The sequence below is a fragment of the Aphis gossypii genome, chromosome X (genome assembly GCF_020184175.1).
Source record: "Aphis gossypii isolate Hap1 chromosome X, ASM2018417v2, whole genome shotgun sequence".
Taxonomy (NCBI): domain Eukaryota; kingdom Metazoa; phylum Arthropoda; class Insecta; order Hemiptera; family Aphididae; genus Aphis; species Aphis gossypii.
In genome coordinates, this window is record NC_065533.1 from 17,117,890 (window position 1) to 17,135,160 (window position 17,271).

The 17,271-nt window shown below is 25.8% G+C and overlaps 1 protein-coding gene across 2 annotated transcripts in view; it reads right to left on the reverse strand.

Annotated features, from left to right (window-relative positions):
* Nucleotides 1-1,760: 1,760 nt before the first annotated feature.
* Nucleotides 1,761-17,271, reverse strand: part of LOC114131992 (regulator of G-protein signaling 12-like) — a 32,027-nt gene continuing 16,516 nt past the window's right edge. For both annotated transcript variants that reach the window (XM_050206399.1, XM_050206400.1), the window contains exons 2-6: nt 11,679-11,795; nt 11,064-11,137; nt 10,198-10,327; nt 9,810-10,031; nt 1,761-3,890 (exon numbers count right to left, since the gene is read on the reverse strand). In XM_050206399.1, coding sequence (XP_050062356.1) covers nt 3,341-3,890; nt 9,810-10,031; nt 10,198-10,327; nt 11,064-11,136 — 975 coding nt within the window. In that variant the 5' untranslated portion in view covers nt 11,137; nt 11,679-11,795 and the 3' untranslated portion in view covers nt 1,761-3,340. The remainder of the gene's footprint in view (nt 3,891-9,809; nt 10,032-10,197; nt 10,328-11,063; nt 11,138-11,678; nt 11,796-17,271) is intronic.

Genomic DNA, 17,271 nt, shown 5'->3' on the forward strand with positions numbered 1-17,271 from the left:
ATTTATATAAAAGTATCAAGATCAAATTATTTTATTCCATTTATTAATAAGGCTATTGTTTTAGTTATTGATAATATTTGTTACTTTTTCTAGAAAAAATTAAGTTGACAGAAAAGGATGAATAAAAAATATATATTGTTTAGCCCTGTAATAATTTAAGTATAATTCGTAGCATACAGCACTTCACTATAAATCGTCCATCCTTGTACATTCCCGCCATAAAACCTGGTTAATCGCAATTTTTTTTTTTAAGTCGTAGAAACGATGTAGACAATACATAAAACATGAAACAATACATAGACTCATCACAGTATAGTTTGGAAATTGGATGTAGAGGCGGTAGTGCCTCGTCATTTGTACTCGAGAGAGTTGCATCTCTCGTGCAACGGAATGTAAGGTAAATTCATGTGGTAATCAAATAACGAGAATTTGTTTCTAACATTTCAAGTGGTAAGCTCGATCTCATAAAAGTTATCTGATTGGAATCAATACATTAGTCTACCAAGTTTAATAGTGATCGGTATTAAAAGTTTTGATGTGCGAATTTTGAAATTTGGTGGTGTAGTATCATGACATCGAAAAATGTGTGACATGAAAAATGAGCAACGAGTTGTGATTACGTTTTTTGTGAAATTCGGCAATAAAATTCCCGAAATTAACTGATAATGAAACACGAATATGGTTATACCTATTTGACTCAATCATATCCATATAGATGAGATGCACGTTTTGCAGCACCGGCGCAAGAGTAGGTGCTTCTAAAATCGTACATTAAACGTTGAACGTTTTAGTTGTGGTTTTTTTTTGGTGTGTTCATATCGACCCTTTGCAATTCGAAAGCTGTTAACTGTTCTCTGCATAAACACAGAAACCATTCACCAGATGTTAAACAACGATTTTTCAATGCCCGAACCAAACAAAAATATTAGAAATCTTCACCATGACAATGCGCTTCCTCACACGTATTTGACGATATTTGACTGGTACAAACATTTAAACACTATCCAATCTTTTGTACATCAGGCTCCTCTGCACTTCTGGCTCTTACCAAAGTTGAAGTAACTAATGTATCACTATGAAGAATTGGAGGACGTTCGACATGCTGTGATGTCAGTATTGAAAAGTTTAACTATTGAAGACTTTCATGGGGTGTTTCCGAAAATGGGAGATAAGTGTAACAAACTCAGCAGAAATTATTGTGAAAATATGGATTTGTGAAAAACACAAATACAAAAAAAAGATTGAAAATTAAAAATTCTCGTTCATTAATTGCCACACCTCGTACGTCTTATGTTATTATTCTCATTACCGTTATTATAATTTATATTTAGAACGTTGAACCTATATATTTTATATTATAACCATAAAATCTACTATATCAATGTAAAATTGTGCATTTTTATCAATCATAAAATTTGTTTTCTTAAACAATAATTTCCTTACTTCAGTTAAATTAAATTTTTTTGTTATTGTACATCAGGTACAAATTTGGTGCAAGACCTTATAAAATTAATTAAATATAAATACAATTAAGTTGATTTAAAATAAGTTAAATAATTAATCCATTGAACTATAGCATCTAGATTAATTCACCAGTATTCAGTAAATTTTAACTAGAAACTATTACAATTTGTAAAATAATATTATAAATCAACAAATATTGTTTGAAATCACATTCATAAATAATTAATATGAAAACCTAATATCTAGTAAAGTACAAATGTAACTTATAATACAAATTTAATTTTAATATGGCCGTGGTATTAAAAAATTTAAGAATAGAGAGGTAATATGTATTAAAAATTAAGATTGAAGAAATATAACATATAAAACATAATATAACCTTAAATTAAAGTTTGTAATAACTTAAAAACGAATGTTTCTGAAATTTTTATTAATCTTTTGGATAAATGTTTCTTAACTCAGAGATGGTTAAATAAATTTTGTTGAGCACAGTTTAATCATTTGTTTGAGCATATTACTGTAGTATCATATATTTTATTCATATAAAAGACAAAAAGATCGGTCCTTTATATTTTTGTTTTATAAAAAACAAAAATAAAATAAAAGTTTTAGTAATCATACAACGTATTTTGGTAGTATAATTTTTTTTTCTTAGATTTTTAGATTAGAATATTATACTAATGTTGTCGACTGTCCAACTTCACAGACAATAAAAATTTATATTTTATATTATTTTATTAATTAAAATATTACAACTTAAAAGCGTATCATGTATGAAAATCTAACACGAAAATGGTTGCTCACAATTTTTACCACGACCAAATAATTAATTAAATGTATAAAATATGGACTAAAAGTTTAAATATACACAACTTAAATTACGATCATACATGCCTAATATACATATATCATCGAAACTAAACATAGTTAGAAGAATAAAACTGTAGAAACAGGAAAAAATCTTCCTAGTATGTTTAGATGACCAGACAATTGCATCTTAAGATTTATTTTTGACTAAATATAAGAATAAGAGTGACCACTAGAATCTATGAACAAATATTATACTAATAACTACCTAAAATCAAACTCAAACAAGACACAAACGTGCTATTTTCACTTCAAAAACAGAGATGAAAGGAAGAGAATAAAATGGGTTGGTAGCATACGATCCTAATCTAACCTATTATATTTCAGAATAACATTAAATAAAGTACTAACATTTAAAGAACATGATGTTAAAAGGATCTCGTATCCTCAAATGCTTTTTCCGTCTTACTAACAAACATCGTAACAAATTTATGTTCAGTAGAAATTATTTATACTGTTAGCTTTAATATTAGAATTAATTTATCTACAACAAACTTAAATGTAAGAAAACGAAAAAAGCCTACATGATTCCCTATAATCTTATCTTTAAGTTTGATAATCGGTTAATTGATATTAGTATTAATATTAGGTAAAGCTAATATTAACTCAAATTTGCTATATTGTACAAAAGTAAGACGGAAACAATACATGAGGATATGACGTCTTTTTAAAACAAGAATAAAGATACAAACCAGGAACAATCTAAAATTAAAAATATATATTAAGTACTTAATGTCGAGTACGGTCAAGTACAATGCGAATAACAGAATTATCATTGCATTTCTCGGTATGGGAATAAGACTTGCCTAATAAGGAATAAGTAAGAAAAAACACTTAATGATACTTATCGATACCTATATAAAGGGATGACTCCGACTATCACCTATAAATAAAACATACTGTCTATCAACAATTTGTCTACCAAAAATTAGAAGAAGTGTAACTATAGAAAAGCACGAGAAAATACTATTTAGCCGTTAGTTTTTAGAAGAAAAGTAAGGTTCAGGGATCATTTCTTGGCCACCACATTCAGCTCCACCACTACAGAACAGTTGCTTGGACCACTAACTGTGATATTACTACTGTATTTTATGTCTTTATTATCCTCAACACTTTGAGATTCTTGTGCCACGTTATCACTTACACCCATCACCTTAACCATCGGCGTCACGCATTTCTTTGTCAATGACAATACTTTCGAAAGCTTCGTACTGTTGGGCTTAACAGTTGTATCCAGAGATGACCACGATGATGATAAATGATTCTTTTCCTCCAACTTCTTTGACCCTCCGGTATTTTGTGGTGATGATGGCGGGCGTGAAGCCGAAGACCCACGGTACCACTTGTCACCTAGACAGCAGCTACGCCTCAGTCGTCCAGTCACCGAATGAGAACGACTGTCATCGTCTGAACTAGATGATTCGTACGACGAGTGGTACGTCTGGGTAGATGATGTGGATTGACGATGACGCTCCCGTTTACCACGCTTGGGCACCTTCAAGAATTCACACATTTCGTCCACCACGCGTTCTTTGGTAATCCCATTTGGTGATCTATCACTAGACAAAAAAATACTTGTTAAGTTATGTAGTTATGTATACATTTTATGATCCCTATTATCACACGACAAAAACCGCATAAAATAATTAAATCAAAATTTGTACAGGCTAAAATAACCACACATTATTTTTTAAATAACATCATTAAAAGTATAATGTATAAACAAAAAGTTAATTTAAGTTATTTAGTGTGTAAAATAAAATTATAAAATTTAGTGTGATGTTTATATATTTTATATGAAAATTCCTAAAACTTGAACATGATAAATGACTCACACTAACCTTACATAATTCTTACCTAAAAATGTATAATCATACATTTTTTGCTTATTAATTTTTTTTACTGTGGTGAAGGGAACAATTGATTTTACATGTTTTTAGGGTACCTTTACTTAATTTTTAAAACCACTGCACTGCATGGCACAATTTAAAAATAAACATCATTAAAATTAAAATAACAAATAAATTGAAAGAAAAATTAAAGTCTGTATGAACATTTTCAAATTGAAAAAGTATATTTTTTCGGTAAAAAAATTAATCATTAAAAAATAACTAAAAAATATCACCTTTTAAAGGTACTAACAAAATATGTTAGTACATATATTATTAAACCTCGTAGTGTTTTTTGGATAAAAAATTTTTAATATCAAAAGTAAATTGTTGTATTATAAACCACCATATTGGTAGAAGTTCTTATATAGTAGTCATATACTCAAGGCTGTATTAAGTGAATGACAATAAGTAATTTAGAGAGAAATAAGTCACCGTTGGATCCTTTATCAGTATATAAGATACAATATTTTTTAATAATTATTTGAACTTTGAACTTTTTTTGTCTTTGTGTAAGTTGCTTAAGTTGCTTAACTCTACCTTTTAAGATCACGATGTTAACACATATGGCCATATAAGACAGAATAAAGAAAAATATTATTTTAACTAGTTACAAATAATTATAGATGTTATAACTAGTAATGAGAGATTTTACAAAAATCAAAAACGAATAAAGGAAGATTAAATTCATTGGCTGTTCTCAACACGGCATCAGATATCATAATATAATTTGATTATATAGGTGTTATCAGAAATTTTGCAAATAAATATTAAGAAAAAAGTTATAAATATTGTACCTATTATATTTTTTTTCTTATTTCATATGATATTTTCTTATTATGTGTGTAAGTGTATAATAAACTATATATAAATAACACAAATTAAGAATTATAACAATAAAAACTATTTGAAAAAAGGAATAATTTTTTTTTTTTAATTGGAGTGTGCAAAATGGTTGACCAGTGCATAAAAAGTGTAAATATGGCCCTGAATATACTCCATACTTATAAGTTATAATATAGTGTCAAACATGTAGTAGATACCATACCATGCGAAATATAGCTATTACCTTAGATCATATGCAGTGGATAGTTATTTGAAAAATGTATGAAGCCAACACATATAACCGGGATAATATTGCGATATGCGCATGCATATTATTTATTATGTTGGTTTCAACTCATTCTATGAATAGGTCATGCAATGCCTCTATCCATTGTATATAATCTAAGGATATACTTACTGAAAACCGTTCTCATATCTACCTAAAAATAACTAAAATCATTTGATAAAAATACCTCAATTTTAGTGGCAAAGGTATTTTAAATAGTCTTATGAAAAATAAAACTTTACGTTGATTATTATTGTTATGTTTTACTAATTATATTTTTGGTGCATGTAATACTTGGTTAACCTTAATATATCATATTATAAAAATTATTTAACAATAAATACTAACTTAAAAAAAGATCATAAATTAAAAAATGTAACTACACTATTCATACAAATCACCACGGATAGTACATTGTCATAATAGGTCATGACTTTAAATTGTATAATCATAATTAGTGAAGTAAGAAGGGATTTTTACTGTAGAAATTCTAAGCGTAAGTATATAAAAAACTAATGTTTGAATACGTTTTTGCCTTAGTTGACTATTTTGCTTACTTGTTAAACTGAATTTTGTGATGAATGATGACCATGATTCATTTCTTTCCTGTTTGTTCAACAACATATTATGTTGAATAACCCCGGGCTGCTTTAGGAAACGATAATGTTCCCAAAATATTCCAGAAACCTTTCAAAAACGTACTCATTTCCTAAATGTGGTCTGGGATAGAATAAATACATTAAATATAATCAAAATTGCAACTAGAAAAATTTTAAGTGCTTCATCTACCAACTAAGTTTTAAATTGTGTGAAATTTTTTATGAATTTTTTTTTTTTTTTTTTGGAAAATAAGTTTATATTTACATCACTTGCTTTTATTTTTTGTTGAAACATACCCCATAATCGCAGCATTTTGTCCATGGTTGCGCCTTTGAATAAAATTAATTATATTTGTGTAAACATTGAGAGAAAATTTAAAATAACACAATGACAATATTTAATAAATTAATAATATTAAAATAATCTTTCAAGTTAACATATTATAAAATTATTTTGATTAGGATATATAATAAATTTAAATTATTTCAGAAATAATAAATCGATATTTTGTAGGATTAAAATTTCATGTATCACATTGTTTTATAATAAACATTTTACTGAGATTTTATCGACTGAAGACTTATTATATTATACAAATAATCAATAGTTACTAACTAATGTGGCCATAATACTTATGTAAATGATAAATGTTCCATTTTTATACTTAAAGTTTTTATTTTTAAAAATTGAAATGCATCTAATTATGTTTTATAGTATTTTTTATGTAACTATAAAAATTTAAACTGTATCAGATAAAGAAGGTATTGGAAATACTAGTAAGTGCCTTACACAGAATTTGGCGAGCACGAAGAAATTAACCTACTTTTAATTCTGGTATTAAATGTATATTTATTAGTTATCATAATAAATAAATATATATATATATATATATACATGTATTTTAATTGTATATTTTCATAATCTACGCTTTACACAGATAATCTTATATTAATTTAAACCATACGATTTTCCAAATAATATCAGTGAAAGTATAATATATATCAAGATGGTAAAAACCCAGGGTCTTCAAGGCTTTTTATGACCCACCCCCTTGCACCACACACACACAAACACACTAGACGATTAAGTAAAATATGTATTCAATAATTTTATAAGTATATTATATCTATCAGTGCGACGATTACAAAAAAGTCACAATAAATATTACTTTAGTTTCTTCTACGAATTTAATAAAATTTAAATAAAGAACCTACATTGACAATTTATCATTAAAATCTTGCATCAAATTAACCACCGTTCGATTTATATTGAAAACCAATAGTAGTCATCACTTACATTATTTTTGACAGATCGCTATATTTGGATGTTTAAGTATTTAAGAATACTTTTTCGAGAGTTTAATTTGTGTTTGGTGTTATAGGTAGGTATGTAATATGTATCCTCAGTTAAATTTTTTGTTCAAATATATTTCGAGGTATTTTATGTTAAATAAGGTTGGAATTCTGATTTTGTTGAATGTAATTTAAAGGAAATTTTGTTAATAAAAGTATAAGTAATGTGACTGGATTTACTTTGATTTATTTTAATTTTCCGATTTCGACACCAAGTTTCCAAATGAGAAAGGTGAGATTGTAATTATTTAGTTGATTTATTTTGGTAATGGCATCCTCTATGTTTTCTGGTGATTGTAAATTTATACTTAGGTTAATTTTATCGGTGAGTTTCAATTATACATTTCAATGGTAGTCCGCAAAACCTAACGCATTCGATATGGTGATAAGAGTTGTTTAGAATATTATAGATGAAGATATCAAGGATATCCGGCCATTTTCTTAGGAAAGAGGGCAAACAAATTGGGTCAGGAAAGGAGTAAATTTCGTATAGTTCAGAGCAAATTATATGTAGCAGGTTATTACCACGAGGGTATCTAGTACTACAGTAACTAGTATCTCCAATGAGGATGAAGTTATGGCCTTGGTAATTAAAAAAAGATTTAATTGTTTTGTAATAAATGTTATAACTTAGAAAACAGTACTCAGCTGATATAAAATGGGAAATATAGTTATTGGCATTGAGATTATACAAGATTGTAGGTAGTTTTAGTTGTAGTTAGAAGGATGGTAAAATTTAATAGGAGTACTAATTAAAATCACAATTTACATTGGTGGTATAATTGGAGTGATTTGATGTGGTAAGTCGATAATCAGAAATATTTAATCTTGGGGCATTGATAAGGCAAGATTCATAAATAAGGTTTACATTAATTATTTTATTGTGTTATATTGCAATTAGTAAATCAATGTAGTTTAGACTATTTCTGCGGTTTTAAAAGAGGACAAAAAGACCGTTTAGTACATAAAATTCAAAATAATTAATACAAATAACTAAAAGAACCAAATAAAACAAACCATATTCGTACATAGTTAGTCGACAGATGAACAATGTAGAGATATTAGAACTCCACCTTCTCCGGATCAGAACTAAGCCCGAGATTAAATCTCTATATATTTTATAGTCTCAATACAGCTGAGTGTTGTGTCTTCCTCCCACTCGAACATTATCAGCATAAATGGCTTCTCTTCTAAGTGATCTCGTATCCAGCTCAGTGGCGTAGTTATGGGGGGGGATATGGGGATAGATCCCCCCCCAGAGCCTTTTTTTTAATGTTTAAATCATTGACTTATTGAGCCCCCCCACTTTATGTTTAACCAATAAATTGTATATCCCCCCCCAGAACAAAATCATAACTACGCCACTGAATTCCAGCTATTACAAAGACGAGCTGCCAGTATTAACGGACTCACTTTATAATTTACGCACAGAAATAAACCAAAGAACATGAGGATTCTTAAACAGTCTATTACTGCCAACTAATTTTTTATAAGACAAATAGGAAGAGTTAACGACAGCAAGTGATAAAGAAAAGCACTATATCATCTCTTCCCCAAAGTATGATTGTTATGAATTTATTCAAATTGTTTGTATTATATGAGTCTAAAAAGACACTTTTTCTTTAACAATTATATGAAAATTATTTACAGTTGTAAAAATTGAACAATCATAATAAAAAATTTACCTAACTAACACGATCACAATAATTATTTTATTACAATATATACCCAAGTTTATTTTTTATTTTAATTATTATAAACCAGCAACCTAAACATTTTTTTTATGCTATTAAATTTACGAATATATCTATTTATAAAAAACATAGAGTACAAATTGCGATCAACTGTTGTGCGATAAATTCTTTGCGGTCAGTGGTATACGATATGTGTACCTATTGCTTATCGTATACTTTTTTATATCCAATTTTTATTTTGTGTTTTTCATTTAGAATGTGTGTATTTATATTAAAAAATACTTTAAAATATTTAAAAGCTGGTACAACTTAATATTATTTTGATCATTTACCTTTTTTCTTATTCATTTACACCTTATTGAGTTCAAAGTATAAACTACCAAACTTACATTTTCTGCTCATTGTATGTGCTTATATTATATAATAATTTATATTATAATATACGAGAAAATAAATAAAGTAAATATATACTTAAATAGATTTGTATACACCATAATTCTAGCTACTTAACCTTCCAATAAGACTTAAATCTAAGTAAAAAAATATAGATATTTCCATTCGACCAACCCTAACAATTTGATTTAAGCTTTCAAGGTTCAATATCACATGTTATTATACCTAACTATTACCTACAAATATATGGTGAAGTAAACGATATTATTAATTGACTACATAAAAAAAAAATTCTAAAATAAAGGAAAGAAAAATTAAAAAAAGCAAAGGCAATACAATTATAAATAAAAAAAAACCTTGACATTTTTTTGTAAATGCAGTAGGTTAACGTTTAAAATACAAAAACGTTATAACAAATCGAACTGTTTGTATTAAAAACCTCTGTTTATTTAAAGGTTGAACTCCATTAACAAGCAAGTCTTTGTAATGTTCTGAACGAATGAATCTAGGATAGCTATCTTTTTTTAAAAGTAATGTGTAAACATGTTCTGCGGCATCATCAAACATAAATCTTGATGGAGATTTCATGTTTTCAAGTATTTTTTGTTTTGTTTTACCATCTATGTTAATTTCACACGGAGCACCAGGAGACAGAAATTCACTGAAAATTATATTATATTAATCTATCTGATATAAATGATATATAATGAAATATTTTTTTTTAGAAAATAGTATAAGTAGTACTAGTTCAATATTATTGGGTGCTTTATATATCATATGATAATGAATTGTAATAAAAATAAAATATTATATCTTTAAAATCTCACTCGTATATTTGTTTTGATACTTGTAGAATTTCTAACTCTTTTTTCTCTTTAAAATCTTTAACTGCCAACCAAAATTGTATGTTTTCAAGAGAATATTCTTTTTGAAGATATTTCGTAAACTCTTGAAGACCTATATTAGAATAAAAATCTATTAATTTTAACTAAGACTATAAATATGAAAAAAAAAAATCATAACTTAATATTATTTAACTAAGAGCAGTATTTGTATATAAATTTTACACTTTATAATTGTTAATACAACTGTTAATATAACGAATTTAAAATTGTTTTGTATAATTTAGTAAATAATATAAATAAAATGTGCTGTCACATGATTGCTATTAAATTATAATGCCACGTTGGCAGCAGAATCCATAAGATGATTTCACACCTTATACCAAAAATATATTAATCCATTATCTCTGATCATATTATTTTAATTTAAAGTGACCGGTGCGAAATTAAAAGGTATTTCTTTTTTTCCCATTTGGAAAGAAAGCGACCGTTCTCTCAATGTTAATGTTAGAATTTTTTAATTATTTATTTTTACAAACAGGGATGAAAACAATTGTGTATGCACAGTGAAAATATTTAACGACAATGACCATCTAGGACTTCCTCAAAAGATTTTTTGTGTATATAAGATAAAATTAACATTGTTAGTATTATAACTATTATGGTCGATTATATTATGAATTAAAATACACATATTACTTCGTAATTGTCATCGTCAAAACTAAGAGAGAGAGAAAGAAAAGTTAAATGGATACCTACAACTTTAAATATAAATCTAAATAATGCTAATTAATGTCCAAGTAAAATGTGTATTTATTGAAAGTAAATTACAAACAAATTATACTATTTACCGATTGCATCATCCATTAAAAGTTCCAATGATACAGCCCATTGCTTAACATCAGTTTCAGCAGTGGAATTCATTCTAAAATATTTCAATAGAGTAATAATTTGATAATTATTACTACCCTTTATAATTTATTGTAATGTAGTTTTACGCTAACATTTTTTTTTTTATTATTATGAGGAATCTTGTATAACAATTTCAGTTATTGAATAAAAAATAAAATTATTAATTATGAAATGAAAAATTGAAAATTACTTTTAAATAAATGTTCTGATTTCTTTTAAGGTAAACATATTTTCAACAAAATAGAAAAAAAATCTTTAAAATTTCAAATATCTATAAATATCTCAAAATGAGTAAAAATATTATTTACATTTAACCTTGTAAATACCTATGTAAGCCTAATATTAATATTAATTAAAATTTTCCAATATTTACAATCATGATTGTATGATTAATAATTTTTTTACCTAATTACAATGAAACATACATAAAAAATATATGAACTGTGAAAAATGGTTAATTGTGGAAATTGTCGTGTTTTACCGTGATTTTAGGTTATTTCCCTAGTTATTTTAACAAATTTTCTACTTTTAATTACCTTAAGTTCAGATCTTACCTTAAGTTCAAATCAGCTCCAACTTGTGACTAGAAATGACCTTCAATATCTAATTTTTTTTATAACTGCCAAGTAATAAAAAACTTTATTGTAAGATCAATACTTCTCGTTCAAAATCTAAAATAATATTATAAAAAATATGTTTTAACAGTTATTGTGAAAAACATTATTTAATTGTTTATACAAATACATTATAACAATAATACAAAAATAATTTAAATACCAACAATCAAATAACTTACAACATTCGTGTTTTAATATATGTGGAACAAAATTATTTTAAAATAGTATTTAAAAAAAAAAAACTAATATAAACGATTTTTACTACTTGTTTTTGTGGATCGTATTTTTCTAATTTTTAACTGAAATACTACAACATAATAACTTAATTGTTTGAAAACTTTTCCTAATATTGCAGATTATAAAAGAATTCTCACTGAAATAACTTAAAAATTCTTTATTCTGTAGCTTTTTTAAATTTTTTAGGTTTTTTGTAAGCATTTCCAATCTAAAAATAAAACCGAAAAATAAAATTTATGTGATTATCAGGATTCAAATTTTATAGCAATTGCTAATTATTAAATGATACAGATAAAAATAGCAGTGAACTACAAATTTAATATACGCAGGGACTCCAATTATGAAATATTTTGCTATTATTTTGAATACTTGAAGTATTTTAGATATTTAGTGTTACTTATTTATTTTAAATTTTTCATAAATTCTGTGTTTATAGAATAAAAGGTAGTATTCATTTATTTAAAAATAAAAAAATTCCCACATTTTCGTTTCAAACTAATAATTAATAAATAATATAAATATAAATTCAAAAGTTAAATAAAACTGACCCAGAACCTGATTTACAAATTTTGGGACCGCAGATTTAAATAAAAAGAGGCCTCATATAAAGTTATTAATTATCTTATATAATTAATAGCGTTAATAATGTACGAAATCAATAACATAGATAATATTATGATAATTTTTATTTTTCAAAAAAATACAAGCTAGCAAAACATTGAAGGACCGCTCCAAATTGGGGCTGGGTGATTTGTCACCCAGGTACCCCCCTAAATCAGGCACTGCTGTCAGTAAAAGATTATAAATTAAATAAATTTTGATTTTTTTTTTTTTATGAGTTTATAGAGCATACCATACGGCATATTTAAATATTTCAATAATTATCAGCATATTTATACAAAGAATAGACTTACCAATGATGTGAATATGTTTTATGGTATAAATAATTTAGTATTAATATAATAATAATAATCTGCAAATTATTATGATTTTGTCAAATTTTTAACCTCGAATGTCTTAAAAAAAATAAAAGGAATGTATCATTGATATTTCTTTAATCAGTGAATCGTGAATTTACAAAGAGCTTTATATTACATTTTTTTAACTTTTTACCGAGTGATTAAAAAAAAAAAAATTGCATTAAATTTGAAAAATTGTTATGTCTCTAAATATTTAAGTAAAGATATTTTGAAAATTATACCATATAAATAAAATGATTATATAAACATTTTGTCAAATATATAATTATCCACAGTTATTTGTTTTTTAATTAAAATACTAAAACAAGGTTCGTTTGAGAAAATAAATGATTATTTTACTGCTAAATGTGCATGTCAACAATTAATTTAAACTTCAAACACTTATAAACAATGTATTTGAATTTAAGGTAAGTAGACATTTTTTTTTCATAAGGTAGGTAAAGATAGAAAAACTTAGAAAAAAACTTATATAACAATTTTAAGCCTTTAATATTATGAATATTTAACATATTATAAATTTTTATCGTAACTGACGAAATTGTAATAATTTTGATTTCAAACGCTTATACATATATATTTTTATTTTATTTGAATTTACAATTAAACTTTTTTCATATATATTAATAACATTCACGCATTAAAAAAAAAAAAAATTGAAAATTTCAATTATACATAGTAAATTTTAAGTTTCTAAGACAATAGGTACTTATTACTTTTTTCTTTTTTTTTAATCAAAATTAATAAATTTATTGTCAGAAACAATTGAACGTAAAAAATCTCAAATTTTTAAAACCTGAATTAATAATAATAATTTTGTTAAATACAACAATTGAAATTGAGTAAAAATTTAAAATCTTTTAATTTGTTTTTTCATTTTTCAAATGTTTACAACGAAATATTATAAATTAAGTATCTATAATTTATGGAATAAGAAACTTTATAAAATACCTAGCCGCAACTTCTAAGCTATGATTGTATTATTATGAAGCTTAATTTCAACAAGTCTACGCATATATTCACAAATCAATACAAAAATTACATGGAAAAAAGCACATACTTTTTACTGAAATTTCTAATTTTTCTTTCAGTAAAACCCTTATTTGAACTTATTCCGAATGTTTTTTTAGATTCTGAACGGAGTGATGAATCATGAATGTATTGATTTTACAATGATGTATGTTTTTTTTTTGTGTGTCTGTGTACAGCATAACTAGTCGAAATAATGTTTCAATTTCAAACTTCGGGGGTGGTTTCTGATGTAAAAGTGAATACCCTTGGTGCATTATAGAGGTAAAAAATTAACATTTTCCAACAGTTTTAAAAAAAATCGAGAAAAACAAAAAAAATGACGGAAAAACGGGAATTTTACGCAAAACCAGTTTTTGACCGAATCGATTTTTTTATATGGTTGTAATTCAAAAACGAATCACTATAAATACTTGAAATTTTCACCAAATGTTTATGTTAGTGTTATCTATATACAGTTAAATTTTCAAAAAATTTTGACTTTTTTTGAACTATTAATAGACAATTGAATTTTCAATTTTTCTAAGTATTTTTTTTTTTAAATAACGATAACAATTTTTTGGCTGACCAGAAAATCTTAAAAATTTAATACAAGGTTTCTTATAAGTTGTTCTTAAAGTGATAAAAAAAAATCCAAAATCGTTAGTCACAATTTTTTTTTATGAGTGCTTAAAGTTCGAATTTATACGAAATGTCAAAATTGCGAAAATTTGCAAGTAATTTTGTGGTTGGAAAATCGTAAAATTTTTTTCTTTTATAACTAAGTTTTGAAAATTTGGTACAAGGTTCTCCATAAATTTTTCTTCAAATATCTGTAAAAAAAAGCTCTACCGGATTCAGACAAAAAATTTTTATGAGAGTTTGAAATTTAAATTTTTACAAAACCACGTTAAATAACGGTTTAGCCTCAAACGATTTTTGATATTTGTTGTTATTCAAATAGTATAAGTCGTAAATACTTAAAAATTTTACCAGTTATTTAGATTGTCATTTTCTTTACGTGATTTGATTTTCAAAATATTTTGACTTTTTTTTAGCTATTTATAGACAAATTAAATTTTCAATTTTCCTAAGAATTTTTTTTTGAAGTGTCGATAAAATTTGGCCCTATCAAAATACTTGAAAATTTTATACAAAGTGCCTCATATGTTATTCTTATAGTGATCAAAAAATTATAAGAATAAATAGGCACAATTTTTTTTCATTAGCATTTGAAGTTCAAATTTTGACAAAAATTCGTCAAAATTATGAATATTTGCAAATTATTTTGTAGGTATAATTCATAATAATGTTTGTATAGATAGCTAAGAGTTGAAAGTTTAATACAAGATTTTTCATAAGTTTAGCTTACAATAATTATAAAAGAACTTAAATGTTGGTGTATTCAGGCCATTAAAACATAAACCACCTTTTTCACCAACAACTGGAAATTATATCCTGGGCTGACAAATCATCTTCGTTCGGAATCGTTTTTCGTATACAATGATACCTATCATTACATTCAAATTTAACCTACCCTAGTCCGAGGTCCACCCCACCCCCTAATGTACAGCAAAACGGTACCCACTGGCCTGCTTTTTTAAAAATGATCTATATCGATTTAGGTAGGTTTTTAGTCGTTTAGATTATTTGGTCGTTCACAAATGATACAATTCTCAACAAACGCCATTTCATTTTTAATTGTATAGGTATTAAATTAAATAGAACCTATTCGATAAAAATAAGTTTTTATTGTTCTTAAGGGAATCATCGAGTATGACGTACTGTCTTTAAAGAAACTTGAGTTCCTTGCTACAACTCTAGTTATACAAACATATTTTGTTTCTTTTATCGAAATAATAATTTTTAATTACAAAATAAAAAAAATTTAAAGATTATCCACGCTGCATGCAGATTGCAGGTTCATTGGTACATGTATATGCCTTATGGTTACTAAATAATTTACAACGACGGTAAGTTATTAATATAATTATTAAAAGTTATGAGCTAAAATTACAAATACCAATACATTCTACCAGCCGACAACAACCTATATTGATTTTATTTATATATTTATCAGGTACTTGGATAGGGTAGTCGGTAACTATGGTAACTGGTTACCATGGTAACTAATACATAATATATGTATAGGCGGGTTTCCACTACATACGTGTACGTGTACGTGCATAAAAATATTTTTCTGTGATTGGTTGGAACGTATAAACTTTCTAGTATACCAAATAATGCTTACCATTTTACCAACCAATCACAAAAAATAATTTTCTATGCATCTACACGTACGCGTATGTAGTGGAAATCCGCGTTCAATTTTATAATAATTGTTCAGGAAAATAAACAATTGTGTTATGTATTTTAAAAACGGACCAATAACAACTAGCGCTATAAGTTCACCAATACATTGTTTATGACCACAACTAGCCGTATAATACTAGTGTCCAAGGGTTATTTATTACACTTTATTTTGGATAAGAAATTAATTATTTTTAAAACCCAAAACTATGAACTTTTGTGGTTTAATTTTTAACACTGAACATTGAACTTTAAATCAAACTCGATTTAATACCATGTGGGCAAAAGAGAACTAATACTTACATCATGTTTTGAATCATTAAGACCTAATTACGCCAAAAATTTTATGACAGAGGCATAGTTGAAACATCTGTTTGAAATGGTGAATTAAACTTTAATTACTGATAGTACTTTAGTAAAGCTAAATCTTTATATCATATAGAAAATACAGCTACATCTAAAGAAGACTTTTAATCTACTAATAGATAAAAAATCAATTACAAGTTCTATTACTGAAGAGTTGGAGTTATATTCAGTTATTAATATAATTCAAAAGAATTATCTATGTTATTATCACAAAAGGTATTAAAATACTTTTAAGAATTTAACTCAAATCTTTTATTTAGTGCTCCTGTAGGGAAACTGTTTTCAACAGGTTCTAATTTATATGGACTTAAAAAATACATAGAATGACTCACTCTTTATACAATTTCAAGTAGGTATTTAAATAAAATAAAATTGGTGAATAAAATGTATATTTTTATATGTAAATTCTTATTCCTAATAATAATATTATATATTATTCATATTTTAGAATACAGATATTACTTTTAGAAATACTAGTATGTTACAAATTACAATTGTTGCTTAGAATTCAATTATTGACATAATATATTAATTTTAAATAAATGAAATGTATTTATTTAATTTATTTATTCTTATTTTATATTATATATTATACTTAAAAGTTGAAAATGCCTACAGGAAATTTAAAAATA